This window comes from Coptis chinensis, chromosome 5 (genome assembly GCF_015680905.1).
Source record: "Coptis chinensis isolate HL-2020 chromosome 5, ASM1568090v1, whole genome shotgun sequence".
Lineage (NCBI taxonomy): Eukaryota > Viridiplantae > Streptophyta > Magnoliopsida > Ranunculales > Ranunculaceae > Coptis > Coptis chinensis.
The window spans coordinates 70,947,841-70,967,005 of record NC_141460.1 but is presented as its reverse complement, the minus strand read 5'-3'; the positions used below and the strand labels follow the sequence as shown (position 1 = coordinate 70,967,005).

The following is a 19,165-nucleotide window of genomic DNA, read 5'->3' as shown; positions in this document are numbered from 1 at the left end:
CAAAGACAAAGCCCAACAATAGTTTCACAATAAGTCTAAGACCGAATTGAATTTCAGCTTAAAGACAAAATCGGGCTGATGTCAACAATATTCATTAATACTTTTGGTTTTAGGATAAATCGAACTGACATCATCATATGTAAATTTATTGTTTACTTACCGACACAGTAAATTTACACAATTTTCTTTACTTATGTAAATTTAAATCACATAATATTATTTTACATATGTACATTTGTATTTACATATGACAATGTACATTTTACATGTGAAAATTTAAATTTACACAATATTTTTTGCAATTGAAGAAGTCTGTAAAATCATATTTACGTAGTTGTTTTGTATAAATTTAAATTTACATATATATGGGTGACATTAGCTTGTGTTTTTGTCTTAAATCCGTAATTAAAATTCAGAATGGATTTGAGGCGAAAAAAAATGAAAAATTGCAATTACTTAAAAAACAAATTCTTAAAGCACAAAGTCCGGCCCAATCAAAATAAGTACCCACTCACAAATCTCAAGTCCACACCTAAATATCCAAAGCCCTTAACCCATATTCCAATATTTAGCCCTAACACGTGTCACATGTTAGTTCACGTATAAATCTCGAAAATTTGCTTAAGTCGGATAAACATTATTTTCGTCAAAAAACCGAAAAACACAAGCTCCAGCCTCAAAAATGGCTTCATCAAAGCTTCTAATCACAAAACTAAACCAGCTTCGAACCTTAACACCCATTATCTCAAAACCCTTTTCTACATCAGCAGCAGCAGCAGCAGCAGCAGCAACAATAGCAACAGTAGTAGAAGAAGAAGGTGGTATTTCAATGAAAGGGGTGAAAATATCAGGTAGACCTTTATATCTTGATATGCAAGCAACATCACCTGTTGATCCACGTGTACTAGATTGTATGTTACCTTATAATATATCACTTTATGGTAATCCACACTCAAGAACACATCTTTATGGTTGGGAATCAGATTCTGCTGTTGAGATAGCTAGAAATCAGGTTGCTTCATTAGTTAAAGCTTCACCTAAAGAAATAGTCTTTACATCTGGTGCTACTGAATCAAATAACATTTCTGTTAAAGGGGTTATGCATTTTTATAGAGAGAAGAAGAAACATGTTATTACTACTCAAACTGAGCATAAATGTGTACTTGACTCGTGTCGGCATTTACAACAAGAAGGGTTTGATGTTAGTTATTTACCTGTTGGGAAAGATGGTATATTGGATCTTGATTTGTTTAGGAAATCGATAAGGCCCGATACCGGTCTGGTTTCAGTTATGATGGTTAATAATGAGATTGGTGTGATTCAACCTATGGAAGAGATTGGGAAAATTTGTAAGGAGTTTGGTATTCCGTTTCATACGGATGCTGCGCAGGCCTTGGGGAAAGTTCCTATTGATGTTGATAAAATGAATATTAGTTTGATGTCATTGAGTGGGCATAAGATTTATGGACCTAAAGGTGTTGGGGCGCTTTATATGAAACGAAGGCCGAGGATTAGGGTTGAGCCACAGATGAATGGTGGTGGGCAAGAGAGAGGGATTCGTAGTGGGACCGTTCCGACTCCTTTGGTTGTTGGTATGGGTGCTGCGTGTGAATTGGCTATGAAGGAGATGGAATACGATGAGAAAAGGATAAAGGGTTTGCATGAAAGGTTGTTGAATGGTATTAGGAGTAAGATTGATGGTGTTGTGGTGAATGGAAGCACTGAGAGGAGGTATGCAGGTAACTTGAACATTTCGTTTGCTTATGTTGAGGGGGAAAGCTTGCTTATGGGGTTGAAGGAGGTTGCTGTGTCAAGTGGGAGTGCTTGTACTAGTGCTAGTCTGGAACCTTCTTATGTCTTGAGGGCTTTGGGAGTAGAGGAGGATATGGCTCATACATCTATCAGGTTTGGCATTGGGAGGTTCACTACAGAGGCTGAGGTTGATCGTGCAGTGGAGCTTACTGTGAAACAAGTGGAGAAGTTGAGAGATATGAGCCCTCTTTATGAAATGGTCAAGGAAGGGATAGATATTAAGAATATCCAATGGTCACAACACTGATATGCGTCAAATCCTTAAGTGTAAGATAAGCATAACAGATATGTACACAATCAAGAGAAACATATTTGGATCAGAAGATATGTATAACAGAGAAGATATGGAGAACAGAACTGAGTAGACATGGACTCCTCTGAAGTGTGGAGCACAGTTAACTGCAGTCCAGGTCATCACATCACATGCCACTTGCAACGAACCTCATTAATTACTCTTGTGATTCTGTCTGTTTATGTTTCTCTAACAAAATGGATGTCTAGTAGTTTTTTTGCATTGTTTACCATGTTTCTTGGCTCGTAGCCCTAGGTATGAATAATTGTGCTACTTTTGAAGTGTTGGATATACTTTGTAAATTCGTATTGTGTTAGGTATACCTTTTAAGTTTTTTTATTTATGTCCATCTTTATGAAATGTATGTTGCTGAATTGAAAACTTAAAAAAATTCAGGTGATGTGGCTTTGCAATATTTGAATATCTGAATTGTGTGAGAATAAGCAGAGTATTGGAAAGTTCAACTTAACCTAAGGAGAAAAATAGGGAGAATTTTGATGACCCCGTGCAGTATCACTGTTGGTCTGTTCTTCAGTTTCCATATCCTGGCCCCCCTTGCTTTACTTCATTGTTGTAGTAGGAGAGTTGCTATGAAGACATGTTTTATTATAAGGTACTAATCAAATAGGTAGTTGCAATTAAAAATGAACGGTATTTTGATGTAGAAGGACTTCTTTGCACTCAATTGCATTCAATTATTTGTTTTCGTATTCTGAAGACTTCCTTGGAACATTTTGAAGAGCTTTTACTTTGGGATAGATTGATGAGTTAGTATAGCTGCATAAGAACTCACTCCACCTTCCACTTCGTGTAGAACTACATGCAAGTTTTAGGCAATCTTATCTAACATCTAAATGATAGGCCTGGGATTAGGAGAGCCCTGAATGATATCGATTCAAGAAGCCAATGGGTAGTGGGGTCAGGCAGTAGGATTGATTTTTGGAGGGACAGATGGGCAGGCACACGCTCGATCCAGGAAGCACTCCATCTTACCGACAAGGAACTCAGAGGCTGCTCCTCTAGAGTAAGCGCTATCATTGGTAACGGTCACATATATTGCCCACCTGCTATCCTGGAGCTGATACAAAAAGCTGGTCTAAGCATTAACGACATGAAGAGGGCTGAGGAGGATACACTAATATGGCTACCTGAGTTAAAGGGTGATTTCTCTACAGCCTCGGCTTTTGAAGCTATTAGAAATAAAGGAGTAAGGGTTCATTGGCATGGAGCTGTTTGGAATCGATTTACTCATCCCAAGCTAGCGGCTAACGCTTGGAAACTTTATAGTGGAAGAGCAGCGACAGATTTAGCAGCTAAGAAGAAGGGCATCCAGCTAGCGTCAAAATGTAAGCTATGTGGACAGCAAGAAGAGGACCTGAACCATCTCTTGTGGCAATGTGATTTTGCCGATAAGACTTGGAATTGGCTGGCGGGAAAGTTCAAATTCAGAGCAGGCTTTAGAAACAGCAGAGATGCAATAAGTCGGTCCCAACAAGTGAGTCCCTTTCTGAAACAGTTGTGGACGGTGGCAGTTAGTGGTGGCATGGTTGCTATTTGGAAAGTCAGAAATAGGGCGCACTTTGAAGGAAGAACTCCCACACTTCAGTATTGTTTCAATCAGATTCGAAAAGAGATCCATATTGCGGCTACTCTCTCGACAGCTCACACCCATAACTCTTTACAAGAACTGGAGATTACTCGAACTTGGGGATTGAGCATGAGACCCACAGCAGCCCCGAGGGTCCAGCAGGGCATTTGGCTGCCGCCGGCCTATGGTCAGATCAAAATTAATACCGATGGTGCTGCTAAAGGTAATCCAGGTCAGGCGGGGTATGGGTCAGCCTTTAGGGATCAGGATGGGAATTTTCTGCTAATTCGTGGAAAAGGGTGGCTACAAGTTATTAGGCGAGAACATTGGTATCTTGGAAAGTGTGGAAATCGCTATTGAGAAAGGATGGTGAATGTGTGGGTGGAATCGGATCGCGACTCATCTGCGGTTTCTGCTTACACTTCCAATTCAATGCCGTGGCAGATGAACGTCAGATGGCAGAATTGCATGAAGAGACTACATTTCTTTTATCTCTCTCACATATGGAGGGAAGGGAATACCGTGGCGGATGCCATAGCCAAAAAAGCCTCAAACCTAGAGAAAGATCAGTTAATTGTTTGTAATGAGAAACCCCCATGGATTCATAAATGGGAGGTGCCTTACCAAACCTTTACTCGATTTGCTTGAACCAAGTAGATTAGGGGGAGTGATGTCCTGTTAATGTACTTGTATAATCCTTTTCTTTAATAGAATTTTTAACTTACTTAGCAAAAAAAAAAAAATCTAACATCTAAAGGATGAATTTGTGGAGATTCACTACAACACTCAAGAGGTTGAGGCCCGTTTTCTTTTACTGTCAAATAAAGTTTTGTTGAGATGGCTTAAAACTTCATGCAGGCGTGCTTGTACTAGTACAAGAACCATCTTATAACAGAATGGACATAAAGCAATGTTTTTAAGGTGTTTAGCATGTATCTTGGCTTGCAGACCTAGGTATGGATTGCTTTTACCTTTAATTGCCTGAAGAAATTTCTATATAGGACTCAAAAATATGTCATAATTAAAAGGTATAGTGTTTGCAATGTTTGATTATATATGTAACAATGTGAAGAGAAGCAGAATCTGGAAAAGTTGGACTTACCAAGGAGGAGAAAAATGGAAAGAATTTGGTTACCCTGTCAAATTCCTCTGCTGGTCTATTCTTATTTATCATTTGCCACGGCACACTTTTGCTTCATTTGCCCGGTTTTGTATTGAACTCTGAGTCAATGTGACTGAAGGCATTCATGCTTTGCGTTAGTTATGAACCATTGACATGATTTAGTATCAATGGATATTTTTTATGGGGACTTAGATATATGTTTTTGCATATATCATTGGACTAATTGTCAAATACATGTATTTGTGCATTCTTCTGTCAATTGATCAATTTGGATATCCTTTTTACTCAATTGTCACAGTTGAAGAAAATGTTTTGATTTATCAAGATTTTAATGTTCACTTTCCTTCATTTTTGTTATCTGCCTTCCTTTATGAATCTACAATGTTTTTATTGATAGTGAATGACTTTTGTTTAGAAGTAAGGTGCTTATTTGCGTTTTAATGGAATCTATTAAGCTGTTAAATTTTTTATTGTCCAATGTTTGTCTCACAATTTGCGCTCCGCTTGCAATGAGTCTAAATGTTTAAACAAAAAAGTTGTTATACTTTAAAATACTGGTTGGTCGACAAGCTTCAACCGTGAAAGATCAAAAAGAGCTTTGGGGAGAGAAAGAGGAGGAGATCATCTTTTTCATTGATTATCATGCTTTAAGGCAAGTTTACTCTCGTGCTTAGGTGCTTAGTACTTAGATCTTTCTTTTGCACAAACAAATTATGAATTTATCATAATCTAAGCGTTTTTATTTTATTTCTCGTTGAGTATGTTAAAATCATGTTAGGGTTTAATGGATTGTGACACAAGAAACATGTCAAATTTTTTACTCTCTGCTTGTACAGACTTTTCGAAATTTCAGAGAAAGAATCTTCCATTTTACTCTTGAGAAGAAATCTAAATCTGTGTCTGGATTTCTTAGAATTTGGATTCGACTAATTGGGAGTTATATTCAATTTTATATGAATTGTTTACCAAGACTGCGCAGACCACAAACTCTTTTTCTGACATTACTGAAATTTGATCATGTCATTTTATTTTTTTGCATGTTATGACACTTGATTGTGATTGCAGCTAGTGGACTTTCAATATCTACATGTGATGTTTTATTTTATATATGTTCATGTTTATTTGCACTTTTAGTTTTGTTAAAGTGAATGAGTGTGCTATATGTATGTGGTTGATTCTGGCAAAAGGATCCTGCCGTAGTCGATATCAATAAGTATTATGGAGCATGGGCTTATCGTGGTTTAAATTTGATGAATGGATCCCGCTGTAGCCATAGTTAATAAGAGCTACGGGACGTGGGCTTGTCATAGTTTCTAAGATATTTGTTTTTTAGTTTCTTATGTTTGGATTTGTTACCCATGGTTAATGATAACCATTTTCCTTTGATATTAAGTATTACAAGTCGTACTCTTATCATGTGTAGTGCTGAAAATTAATTCTAAATCATTTGCTAGTACAAGTTAAATGAAGTGTTAACTAATATCCAAAAGATGGTTCCATTGCTAAGTAGGTCCTAAGCTTTTGGGTAAGCTTGCTTATATTGAGATTTAACCTCTTATAGTTGTTGTAGGTTTTTGAACTCAACCTTGTTAAGGTCGATACACGCATGAGAGTTGGGGACTTATTTTGCTCAAAGGACTCCTAACATTTAATTAGATGTACGTAACGGGAGTCATATGTTCTTCTTTTGGCTTTTTGGAAAGGGATTCTTTATGAGGTGCTATGACTTGTAAATATATTTGAGAAGACTATATGCTAAACCCTTTGATCATCAATTATGAGATTAAATGTTTTGCAAATATTTATCTTATATTTGAGTTTTTTATGCTAAATTTGATATTTAACAATTAATGCTTCTTAAATTTATATTATGGATGACGAACCTATTTTGAATTTATGGAGTGTTACATTTGGTATCAGAGCATAACCAAGTTCAAGTGTCCTAGGGCACAAGTATGTGGGGGCATACTCGTAATAGAGTTTCCGTGCGCTAGATAGATACATAACCTTCAACAATTTTTCTTTTGTTTTCAACAGACGATGGCTACGGATAACGGACCATCCTTTAGTCAGTCTCAAGTGCAAGAGATGATTGCTGCTGCTGTTGAAGCTGCTATCAACACAGTTATCGCCAACCAACAGAACAATAATCAGCCAAGACAACCAACATGGGCTCAAATCCACAAGCAATTCATGGATGGACGTCCAGACCAGTTTTCAGGATTAGTGAAGTCTACAGATGTTCAGGATTGGTTAGAAAATATCGAGAAGCATCTAGGACCGTTGGAGTGTTCGTCTGAGTACAAACAGAAGCTTGCAGTGTTTAAGTTGTATGGAGACGCTCAGAGGTGGTGGACTACAACATCTGCAGGGTTGAATGCCAACACTATTACATATGAGCAGTTTAAAGAGAAATTTCTAGACAAGTATATTCCCTCTGCAAAATGGGAATCTTTAAGGCAGGAGTTTATGGCACTCAGGGACAGGGCCCAGGGGTACATGACAGTGGAGGAGTACAAGCGAGAGTTTGCCAGGCTTGCAGTATTTGCTCCTGCAGAGGTTGACACGGAGGAGAAAAGGAGACTGAGGTTTGGGTATGGCTTGATTGGCCCATTGGCATCAGCTGTTTATGCAAATCCATCGTATACCACACATGCGGCTACAGTGAACACAACATTACTGTTAGAACAACAAAGAGCAGATCAGAAAAAAAAAAAGGACTCCCGGCAGGCCAAAGAGCAGTGTCCACCTAAGAGCACAGACCACCCAGATAGCAGGGAGGCCTTCTACTTTTCAGCAGCACCATAATTTCCAGCAGGGAAAGAAATTCAGAGGAGGGTCAGGTCAAGACTGTAGTAATCGATTATGTTATACTTGTGGAGAGGAGGGGCATATTGCGAGATTTTGTCCTAAGGCGGGAAATGTTCAGCAACAACAAGGTGGACAAGGACGTACTACGCCACAGATGCCTCCTCAGTGGCCTCCTCTGAAGGCACCACCAGTGCCACCATTGCCACCCCCACAGGTTCGGCCACAATTGCCAGCACCTCCTCAACAAGGAAATCAGCAACAACAGAACAGAGTCTATGGTAGGATTCCTAGAGATGATCAGGCAGCTGCGAAGACTGTTGATGGTACGTTACTTATTTTTGATATGCCAGTGCATGTGTTGTTTGATTCGGGTGCCAGGCACTCTTTCATATCTGATAAAGTGGTTTCTAGATTGGGCCTCCAACTAGATCCATGTCGGAAGACATTTGGTATACCATCCCCGGCAGGGGCTGGATTCACGGTAGAATTCATATGTCGTGATGTGATTCTAGATATGGGAGGTTATCAGTTCCTTGCGGACTTATTCGTATATGATACAGATGCTTTTATTGTTGTTCTTGGTATGGACTGGTTAACTAGTTATCATGTTGTTGTTGATTGCTTTTATAGAGCATTGATATTCCGTGTTTCTGGAAACCAGATGTTGCTTGTGGTTACGCCTATGGTGGGGCAGACCTCCAAGGCTTATTTGTATGCTATGCGTGATAGTGTATTATGATGATGTGTCTATAACTTCTATACCTGTAGTTCAGGATTTTGTAGATGTGTTTGGCGAAGTCCCTAGACTACCGCCAAAGAGAGAGATTGATTTTTGCATTGAGTTAGTTCCCGGCACATCACCTATATCTAGGGCACCTTATAGGATGGCACCCCTTGAATTGAGAGAGCTCAAGTCTCAAATTCAAGAGTTGCTTGATAAGGGTCTCATCAGACGGAGTACCTCGCCGTGGGGAGCTCCAGTGTTATTTATTAAAAAGAAAGATGGCACCCTCAAATTATGTGTTGATTATAGAGCCTTAAATAATGTGACTATTCGCAACAAAAGTCCTTTACCCAGGATTGACGAGTTACTTGATCAGTTGAGAGGTGCTAAAGTTTTTTCTAAGATTGATCTTAGATCTGGATTTCATCAGCTCCTTGTTAGAAAGAAGATATTGCAAAAACAGCCTTCTTGACAAGGTATGGGTCGTATGAGTACTTGGTAATGCCGTTTGGTTTGACGAATGCACCAGCTGTGTTCCATGGATCTGATGAATAGGATCTTTAGGCCATATCTGGATCAGTCTGTGATTGTGTTTATTGACGACATCCTCATCTGCTCTAAGTCAGAACAGGATCATGAGGAACACCTACGAGTAGTCTTACAGACACTTCAGGATCATCAGTTGTTTGCTAAGTATGAGAAGTGTGAATTCTGGAAGGAAGAAGTCCGATATTTGGGTCATGTTGTATCTTCATCTGGGATTTCAGTAGATCCGTCAAAGGTTTCATCTGTACTAGAATGGCCTCCACCAACTAATGTGACAGAGATCCGTAGTTTCCTTGGGTTGGCAGGCTATTATAGGAAGTCCATTCGGGATTTCTCGAAGATAACAGAACCCCTCACTAATTTGACCAAGAAAGGAGTGCCATTTGTTTGGGACAGTTTGTGTGAGCAAGCCTTTCAGTTGCTCAAGGATAAATTGACCACTGCACAGGTATTAGTCATTCCAACCAGTGGAGTGGAATACGAAGTCTATACTGATGCGTCTTTGCAAGGGCTTGGCGGTGTTCTTATGCAATTGGGAAGAGTAGTTGCATATGCTTCTCGAAAGCTAAAGCAACATGAGAAGAACTATCCAACACATGAACTGGAACTTGCTGCAGTTATCTTTGTGTTGTGCATATGGAGGCATTATTTGTGGGGAGAGAAATTTACTTTATTCTCAGACCACAAGAGTTTGCAGTATTTGTTTACCCAGAAGGACCTTAATCTTAGACAGCTCAGATGGCAAGAGTACATTATGGATTTTCGCTTTACCATTCAGTATCACCCGGGTAAAGCAAACGTAGTTGCCGATGCTCTTAGCAGAAGACCGGAAGCGATGGTCGCCGACATGATGTCCATGGAATGGAAGGCCTCCAGGACAGAGGATGAGTTGTCTAGAGCTTTCCTAGCTTGTGTGAAGGTCACACCCACTCTCATTACTAGGGTAATCCAAGCACAACGACAAGACCCTTTGATGCGAGACAGGATTACTCAATTACTTAATCAGGGAGTAGAGTATTTCACTGTTGGATCTGATGGTGGTTTGAGATTCCGAGAGAGGCTATGCGTACCTTTTAATGATGAGCTTCGCATGGCTATTTTAGACCAGGCACATAAATCACCACTTGCTATTCATCCGGGAGGTGATAAGATGTAGCAGGACTTGAAGCGCCAGTATTGGTGGACAGGAATGAAAAGAGATGTGGCTCAGTATGTATTCCAAAATTTGAATCACGTGTTCTATTTCGTGAAGAACTCCTTTGGCTCAATTCGATTGGTTCACTCTTTTAATTTATTGAAGTTGAGCTAGATTGTATTTACGAGTTTATTGAAGTTGAGTTAGATTGTATTAAGAGATACGAGTTTTATTTTGCTATTTACTTATTGCTTAAGAATTTTCTTTTAAATGACTACAATGGTATGGAATTGACTCGTGGATTTTATGGGTGTTGCTCAATGGTTTCATGTTTACAATTACATAGAATTAATTTTAATGTTTGGCTAAGCAAATCAGTGATAATTTATGTCATATTTAATATTTATTTTATTTTTTATTTGTTATATATATTTTTTTATTACTATGCGCCTCACTTTAATAAGGCGCGCGCCACGCCTTGCGCCTAAGGCACAGAGAGAGTGTTGTGCCTGAGGTGCGCCTTGACTACACTGGTTGAAACAGTGGGTAGTGTGGTTTTGAAAATTTTAGTGGTTAAGAGAAAATATTGAAACCTCTGACCAGGCTTATGGACTGTCATCAGTTTTTTTTCCCCAGAAGCGTCACTTTAAATTGGTTTTTATATTATTGAATTGCAAACTCTCATTTTCTAATAATTATCTTGGTCATTGTTTCAGGTCTGATGAAATTGTGGATCTTTTAAATAGCGTTGAGATATATACGTGTTTATGACTGGTCTTGGATATTCCAGGTATTAAGATTCAAATTTTGATTCGTGAGCAGCTTTGTGTTTTGATCACCAGTTTCTACCAACAAGCTTTGATCTGTGCCTTCTTAATGAGCCGTTCCACTTCTTGATTGCACGTGTTATAGACGTGTGTCACACCAATTGCTCCAAACCATAATGGGTTGGTCGACAAGCCTGATTGTATGTTGCTTATTGGAAATTTTCAGCACGTACATGATGGAACTGGGTTGGTGCGCTCTCCAATTTTTTTATAGGTTAGATTTTGTATTGTTTATTTTATTCTCAATTTTATTAATCTTTGTCTTATGGTATCCTATTAGGTAAGTCTGAATTATGGCTTATTGTGATCAAATGTACCATTCATTTTGACCATGATTACAGTTACAAATACCAATTAAATCAACTACTTACAAACTACTGCGTCTATGTAAGTCTATGTAAATTTGATATCTTATGAATTACAATGAAGGTGAGTGAGTAGAGGACGTCAGTTAGATATGTACTGATCTAGGAATGTGACTATGTGTAGTCCTGTGACCATGTAGCTATGGTGAATGGAGTATGTGGGTTTTCTGTTCAAAAGAATACATTGCAGAGTCCTTCACAAGCAAAACTTCACCAAATTTTGATGATTGAGCTACCTATTTTATGGTATCAAACTATCAATTTGGTACCTAATCAGTAGAATGTTCACTTTGTTACTATCTAGCATTGAGCTTGGGCTGTAGTTTCTCCAGCAAGCTGTATTAGAATAATAACAATTATTAGTATTACTAAAACTTAAGATTATCCACAATTATATTTGTTTAATAGGAATGTCAGCATTACGGTTTTGCCTCTCTTTTTTTCATCTTATTCTAATCATTTTATTGACGAACCAAATAGCAAATTTGTGTTTTCATGGAACCAGATTTAGAGGATCCTTTACAAATAAGTTTTGAGTGTAGTCTTTGGTTAGGTATCCATATGTGGAAGTGGGATAGGTATCATTTGTTCGAACAAGTTATTTTTTCCAATGAACAGGTTCTTTTTGTTTCATAGTTTCAGTAATATAGGTTTAGGTTTAAAATTTTAAGTGGTATATAGGAAATAACTTTGTAGTTTCCTCGCACGCTTATGGTTTTTGAGTTTAAGATTTATGGTTAGTAATAGTAGGATTTGTTGGTGGTAGTAATTTAATGTTCAGGGAGTTGGGAAGTGATTTTGTTGTTGTTGATGGACTTCTAGTCAGGTGTTGATTCGATCTCATTTTCTCTCTTCCTACTAAATACAAGAAATTTGTTTACTACTCCATGTTCAACTTTTCCAAAATTAGGATTTTCTACATGTAAAGATGAATTCTGATCCAATTGGATTTTCACTGTTGCAATTTGGTATGATTGCTTTTTAAAATATTAACCTCTGTTGACGATTGTAATGAATTCCATATGAGGGGCGAGTGAGTTTGATTTAAAATTTTGGGATATCTTTACCGATACATTTGAATAACTAAATTTTTGTCACGAAGCCGATAATTCATGCAGTTATGGAGGGATGATCAGACATTAGGTGAAGACATGAAGTTAAGATTGTGAACTTATTTTAAAGCTGAATAAAGTAGTTTGTTTTCTTGCAAAAGCTACAAGCTATAAAATTGAGGTCATATCAAGTTGCAGGTATTGAGATAAAGTAAATTATATTAGAGTTGTGTCGGGTTTTATGGGCTGTTGAGATCATAAATGATTTTGAAGCTCTTCCATGGCAGTGTTGGAACTCATCAAGATTTGGAAGACTATTAGAAGTGATCTATATGTGTTGTGTAGGAAAACAAGGTTGTTGATTATCTTTCTAGCTGTGCAATCTTATTGATTGCTATCTTCTAGCTTTTATAAAGAGACAATATATTTGCTCAGTTTGTTAAATAAACACTTCGTTGAGTATGGTCCGGCATAGGAAATGAAGTACCTTAAACCGCATTTGTGTCGAGCATTTTATGGTGTAATTATGTCAAAGCAGTGCTAACTTGATATGATTTGGCATTGCAGGATGGGGATTTATCTGCAGAGATCATACTGGGAGGGTTCATGGTGTTGGTGTTGGAGCTGGAGGAATGGGTGTGGATACAGCCCATAATGCTAACTACCAAGCTATTCTTGAAGGAGTTGCACAAGCCACCAGTATGGGATGGAGAAATATATGGGTTGAACCACATTCAAAAGCTGCTGTCAATGCTTATCAGTTTGATGAAGTCCACTAGAAAATCAAAAGTGTGTGGCACAAAGCAAAGAGTAAAGTGCTTGGAAGGAGATTAATTTCTCAGCGGAAGCAGTGCTCGACAAGGATGCATGCTGGCGACAAAGACTAAAGCTTGGTGGCATGGCAAACCACACTTCCTGATGCAAACAGAAGATGCAGCAGAACCTACTACAGACAAGTTTAGTAGCTCCTGGAAACCCATTTTAAGGACCTGATATATAAAGTGTATTATTTTTCTTTTGTTTCTCCCTCTATACATTTTTCCAATTTTAATCAAAATTACCCATTACTCCCATTAGCCAAAAAAAAAATGCTTAATACATGTCAGTCGGGACAAACAAAAGTCACTATGTTTGGATACTAACAAAACCACACATACCCGACATGTATTCGAATCCAATTCTGCACCATTTTTTGTGAGGTTGCAGAATATGTGAGGATGCAGATTCTATTCCAATGCAAGAGGATTGTATTAATCAGAATGAGTTTTCCTCGGTCCTGGAATAAGGCTGTCCTCATTTCATCTTCTTGGTCGTCAATATTCTTCCATTTTTTACAGGTATTACCTTCATACTAGTTTTTACTTCATTCTTTTTCTTGGGTATTTGATCATTTAGCTAATAATGCATGATTAGTAACGTAACTCCAGTCCTCGTAGAATTATTCGCTTCGAATAGAGTAGCTAAAAAAGCTTGACATAGTTAGGTATTCTGTATTTGTAGAAGAAATGGATGGACTGAACTCGAGTAGTGGTGAACGGCCGAGGACTATTTGGACACCGTCAATGGACCAGTTTTTCATTGCCCTTGTAGTTGATCAAGTTCGTCAAGGGGACATGATTGATAATGCACTTAGAAAACAAGTATGGGTGCACATGACTGCATTGTTTAACCGGAAGTTTGGATATCAATATGAAAAGGATGTTTTAAAAAATCGGTGCAAAAGTTTGAGGGAGATTACAGCAATTCTCACAGGAGGGGTTTCACTGGGACGGAGTACGACAAATGCTGGTTGCTAAAGATGATGTCTGGATGATTATATAAAGGTACTTTGCGTATTTAAATTGGATGGTGATTCGGTATTTGATGTTTGTGACATTGTTGATTCGGTATAGGGTTATGTATGGTAATGCAGGTACACCCCGAGAAACGATCTTATAGGACAAAAGTATTGCCATATTATAATGATTTGTGCAAGATATATGGAAATGCGCTTGCAGATGGAACATGCGACCAATTACGTAACCATGAAAATTTTCCATGTTGATTTCTCAAGAACAGGTAGTGCTGAAGCATCAGGAGATCTACAATCTCCACGTACACCTAGTGCAGATAGATATTTGGTTGAAGATTCAGAGGATTCATCACATTCAGGAGAGGATATGGCACGGAGGAGCATAGACGAGGTAATGGACACTTCTCCTTATGAAATAAGAGTGAGGGAAATAGAGAAGAATGTTTGTGACAGACTTGTCCCTGTTGAGGTTATGTTTGTAACTGAATCAGTACCAAGTATATTGCAAACATTAGGTGGTAATCGTTCCAGGGTTGCCTGGACACGATCAATGATTCGTTATTATGTTAACCTTCTGCTAGACCATGTACGTAGAGGCAACATGCTTTGCCCTTCAATTAACCAAGAAGCATGGATGCTTATGACTTCATTGTTCAGAGAAAAGTTTGGATCTCAATATGACCACGATTTTTTGGATAATGGATTTAAATCTTTGAGGAAACAATACAGTGTCATAAAAAATCTTCTTGGCCATAGTGGGTTTCATTTTGATGAGATGCTGGAAATGGTGTCAGCTGATGTTCATGTGTGAGATAATTATGTCAAGGTGCTTTGCTTTCTCTTCGAATTTTATGACTTCAATGACTGTCTCTATGTCCATAACAAACAGCTTATATATGATTCTTGCAGGCACACCCAGAAGCACAACAGTACAGAGTTAGACCAGTACCATACTTTGATGATCTGTGTGTAATATTTGGAGGCATAACTAACGGTGGAAAAGATTCTTATCCAAGTCACACGACAACTTTCAAAGACGACATTCACGTAATGAGAAATGGGGGGAACTCTGAAGCCTGAAAGCCTACCATCTCCTATTACTCCTATGTCCCACAGAGATAAATTGACCAATGAGCAGGAAGAGACATCATATTTGCATGGGGACATGGATAAATCTACTTATCTTAACAAGCTTCGATTTTCGTCACTATCTGCTTCTGAACAAAAGAAAAAATCGTGACATTGTAATGTTGGAAGTATGGTGTGTTCTGTTCATCAAATGGAAACTGCTTTTAAATCATTGAAAGATAAAAAGGAAGAGAATAATGACATTATATCGGTAGAAAATGTGATGAGCGCACTTCAAGCAGTACCAGACATAGACGAAGACCTTTTGTTGGATGCTTGTGACTTTTTAGAGGATGAGAAAAAGGCTAAAATCTCTTTGGCATTAAGATGTCAGACTAAGGAAGAGATGGTTGATGAGGAAGCTCCATTCTGCAGCGTAAGGGAGTATTTGATTTCTAACAATAGTGCAGGTATGTTTTTCACTGCAGTGTTGCTAGAGCAACGATTAGTGTTGTTTGCTTTTGAACTATGTATTTGGATGAAAGCGGTTTGATATGTTAAACTGTTTTGACCGTGATTGTAATTTGTAGCTACCTATACTAGGAGTGATCATTATGTAGTTATTAAGTTATATGTGATAATTGTGTGGATGGTTCTATGAAGGTAGAAAATAGTGGGATCTAGTTGTATAAGACAAATTGTGGTATATCTGATAGATGTGTTTTTACCTTTTTTATTGCTAGGTAAACAGTGTATATTGTATGGGGGTGACTAGGAAGGGCGGGGGGAGAATGTACAGTGATAGACTTTGTAAGTCTGGAGAAGTGCTCGATTACACAAAAGCCAAAACAAACCATAATATAGCCTGTAATACCGATTACACAATCTAATCGGAAAATCTGTAGTATGTGGAGTGTGGTATCTGCAAGTTCGCACCTGCTGAGCCTAGTGGACCTTCTTTCCTCAGCTGAACACTTCATAGATATTGAACTTGCTCCGTGTCTTGATGCTACCGTATAACACTGACAGACACAGATGTTGGCATCCTGTAGAGGTTGAAACTTCTAGCACTCCTCCTACCCTGTAAACCTAGACAATCACGAGTAAAGTGTATGCAAAACATTGAACGCAAGCTCTTAGAAATATGTGTGCCGTGTTTGCGTTCCTACTTAAAAAAGTTACGTATCTGTATGTAATTCTTTGTGAGCGAAATGCATAGTGACCTTGTTATAATATTTAATATATAGAATACTTCTGAACATACATTCTGTGTTATTATTACCCAAAAAAGACTAAATGTTGAGAACACTAGTGTAAAGATGCAACAAGAAGCATAACATCATTGTCGTTGTGGTCATTCAAGCACCATAATTTGGTTTCATGCGTAGTATAGGTACGGCAAAGTTGACTAGCAAGGAGAGGGCTCCCCACTGACTTTACAAAGTTCGAGCGATGAGCTATCAGTCAAATGCAGGGTATCAATATTAAAGTAATAGTAATATATTAATTATGATCATCCTGTCCATCTGCTTTTATTACCTATTGATGTATTATTTAGGGAGGAAAGAGGATGGTGCAGTCATTATAATGGTAAACTGTGTATTAGTGTTATCTGTGTTTGCACTTTGCACTACATTCTTAAGCTCAGGACAAGAGAAATTATGATTCAAAGCAGATGTGTGGTTTATTATGATATCAAATATCTTATATATGAATCTTGCAGGCTGCAGGCACACCCAGACGCACGACAGTACAGAATTAGACCGGTACCATACTTTGATGATCTGTGTGTAATATTTGGAGGCATAACTAATGGTGCAAAAGATGATTATATAAGTCACAGGACAACTCACAAAGATGACATCCACGTAATGAGAAATGGAAGGCCTACCATCTTCTAGTACTCCTATGTCCCACAGAGCTATATTCACCAATGAGCAGGAAGAGATAATAAGTAAGAGATGTCAGACTAAAAGGAAGAGATGGTTGATGAGAAAGCTCTGTTCTGCGGCATAAGGATGTGTTTGGTTTCTAACAACAAAATAGTGCAGGTATCTTTTTCACTGCAGTGTAGCTACAGCAATGATTAATGTTGTTTACTTTTCAACTATTTCTTTGGCTGAAAGTTTGATCTTTTAAACTGTTTCTATTGAGCATGATTGCAGTTTATAGGTACTTATACTAGGAGCGATCAATGTCTAGTTATATGTGACTATTGTAGTTATGTAAGACAAATTTTGGTATATCTGATATCTGCGTTCTTACCTATATAACTAGACACTGATGTTGGCGTCCTGTAGACTGTAGAGGTTGAAACTTCAGCCACACCAACCCTGTAAAGTGTGTACAAAACTTTGAACATGACAAGCTCTAAAGAATGTATGTACCGTATTTTGTGTTTGCTCGTACCTAAAAAGTTACGTATCTGTATGATAATCTTTTAGGAGACATACATATTGACCTTGTTATAAGAAGTTACATAAGAGGATATCTGAACATACATTCTGATATAATTATTTTCACTAGTTTTTTAATTTCTGCCAATGATTGACAAGTTCTTTTGAACATGCTATTCACTCTTTTATAATAGAAACTCTATGTAAAACTGTTAAGTTTACCATGCTTGTTTGGTTTTGTGCTTTCATGCTTCTCTAGTGTAAACACGCAACAAGAAACACATCATCACCATCATCGTCGTTCAAGTGCCATACTTTGGTTGTCGTGAAGTATATTCTTGGTTATCATTTAAATTAGGATTCATCAGTTATTCTTTTTCCCTCAGTTTGTACTGGAACTCCGTCATACCCTCGTACTGATTATAAATTAACATGCTATGAGAAGATTGAAGATATGTTTTACTCCCTCTTCTTTCATCATTAACTAGTGTAGATCTGTCGGGTGTTGTTTCTCCTTGTCTCTCCCAGTAGTACTCTTACTTTTTGCCACTCCTGTGGTTGAGTTTCAATAAGAAAAAAACCTGGGCTTACAATCTCCTCAGTCCAAACACTGGCCGTGACACCATTTGGTTCTCAATTATGACATTGTGTTTTGTTGATCTCGCCTCCCCTTACTCTGTCTCGTTTGCCCCAGAAAGAGAAAATTGTCCAACAAGTCGCTTATTGATGCCATTAGTTTGCAGCAGAGATGACTAGCAAGGTTAGGGCGCCCAACTGACTTTTAAAGGTTTGAGCAGGATGAGCTGTCACCAGTCAAATGCAGGGTATCAATATAAAAATAATAGTATTATTTACTTTAATCATCTTGCTCCATCCGCTTCATCTTTTTTATAAATGTATTATGTAGGGCAGAATGAGGAGTGATTGAGGACTATGTAGTCATTATAGTGCCAGTCATTATAGTGGTCAATTTTTTATCAGTATTGTATATCTGTTTGCACTCCATTGTTAAGCTCAGGACAAGAGAGATTAAGATTTTCACCAGATGTATTAAGAGTCCCAGCTGATGTGTGCTTCATTATGAGGAGGAATACATCTCCCATTTATTTATTGTTTGCCTCTTTGCAAAACTAGTTCTGTTGGATTACATGTTTATGCTCTTATGCAGGCTTGAGTGTTTTTATAGTGACCAGAAGAGAGTTTATATTCACTCTTAGCAAGGGAATTAGTATTGCAGACAACCATACAGCTGAATGCCGGGCTATCTTAGAGAGTGTTGAGCTTGCAGTTAGCATGAGTTGGTTGAATCTTTGGGTAGAATTCGACTCTTCTGCTGCAGTGACAGCCTTCAAAACTGGCAGTATTCCCTGGCAGTTGCACAACAGGTGGAAGAGATGTACATCTAAATTAAACTCACTCCACTTGTCACATATTTGGAAGGAATCAAATTTGGCTGCCAAACATGGTGCTGACTTAGAAGAAGAGGAAACTCGTGTACTTGATGGGAAACCCCCATGGTTATATAAATGGGAGGTTACATATTTGAGATTTAGTTGACATTTGGAATGGATTAGCTATGAGCTATCCTAATCTTTGACAGTACTTTTTATAATACAATTTCCACTTACCTTAGC

General features: G+C 38.0%; 2 protein-coding genes and 1 pseudogene across 3 annotated transcripts; all 3 read left to right on the top strand.

The window, feature by feature from the left end:
• Positions 1-631: 631 nt before the first annotated feature.
• On the top strand, positions 632-2,504 carry NFS1 (nitrogen fixation S (NIFS)-like 1). The gene has a single exon (XM_086560598.1). It carries the CDS (start codon positions 683-685, stop codon positions 2,057-2,059), a length of 1,377 nt encoding a protein of 458 aa, XP_086416724.1. The 5' UTR covers positions 632-682; the 3' UTR covers positions 2,060-2,504.
• A 1,924-nt stretch (positions 2,505-4,428) lies between these two features.
• LOC147498678 (uncharacterized) lies at positions 4,429-8,826 on the top strand. The gene is made up of 4 exons (XM_086563317.1): positions 4,429-6,473; positions 6,853-7,620; positions 7,745-8,207; positions 8,272-8,826. The coding sequence occupies exons 2-4, from the start codon at positions 6,856-6,858 to the stop codon at positions 8,820-8,822; spliced, it is 1,779 nt and encodes a 592-aa protein (XP_086419443.1). The 5' UTR covers positions 4,429-6,473; positions 6,853-6,855; the 3' UTR covers positions 8,823-8,826.
• On the top strand, positions 7,640-19,088 carry LOC147498677 (uncharacterized; annotated as a pseudogene). Its single transcript, XR_015196953.1, has 10 exons — positions 7,640-7,949; positions 10,748-11,072; positions 12,843-13,612; positions 13,776-14,098; positions 14,188-14,893; positions 14,977-15,146; positions 15,325-15,571; positions 16,859-17,003; positions 17,301-17,307; positions 18,700-19,088. The product of XR_015196953.1 is annotated as an uncharacterized LOC147498677 (transcript).
• Positions 19,089-19,165: the final 77 nt, after the last annotated feature.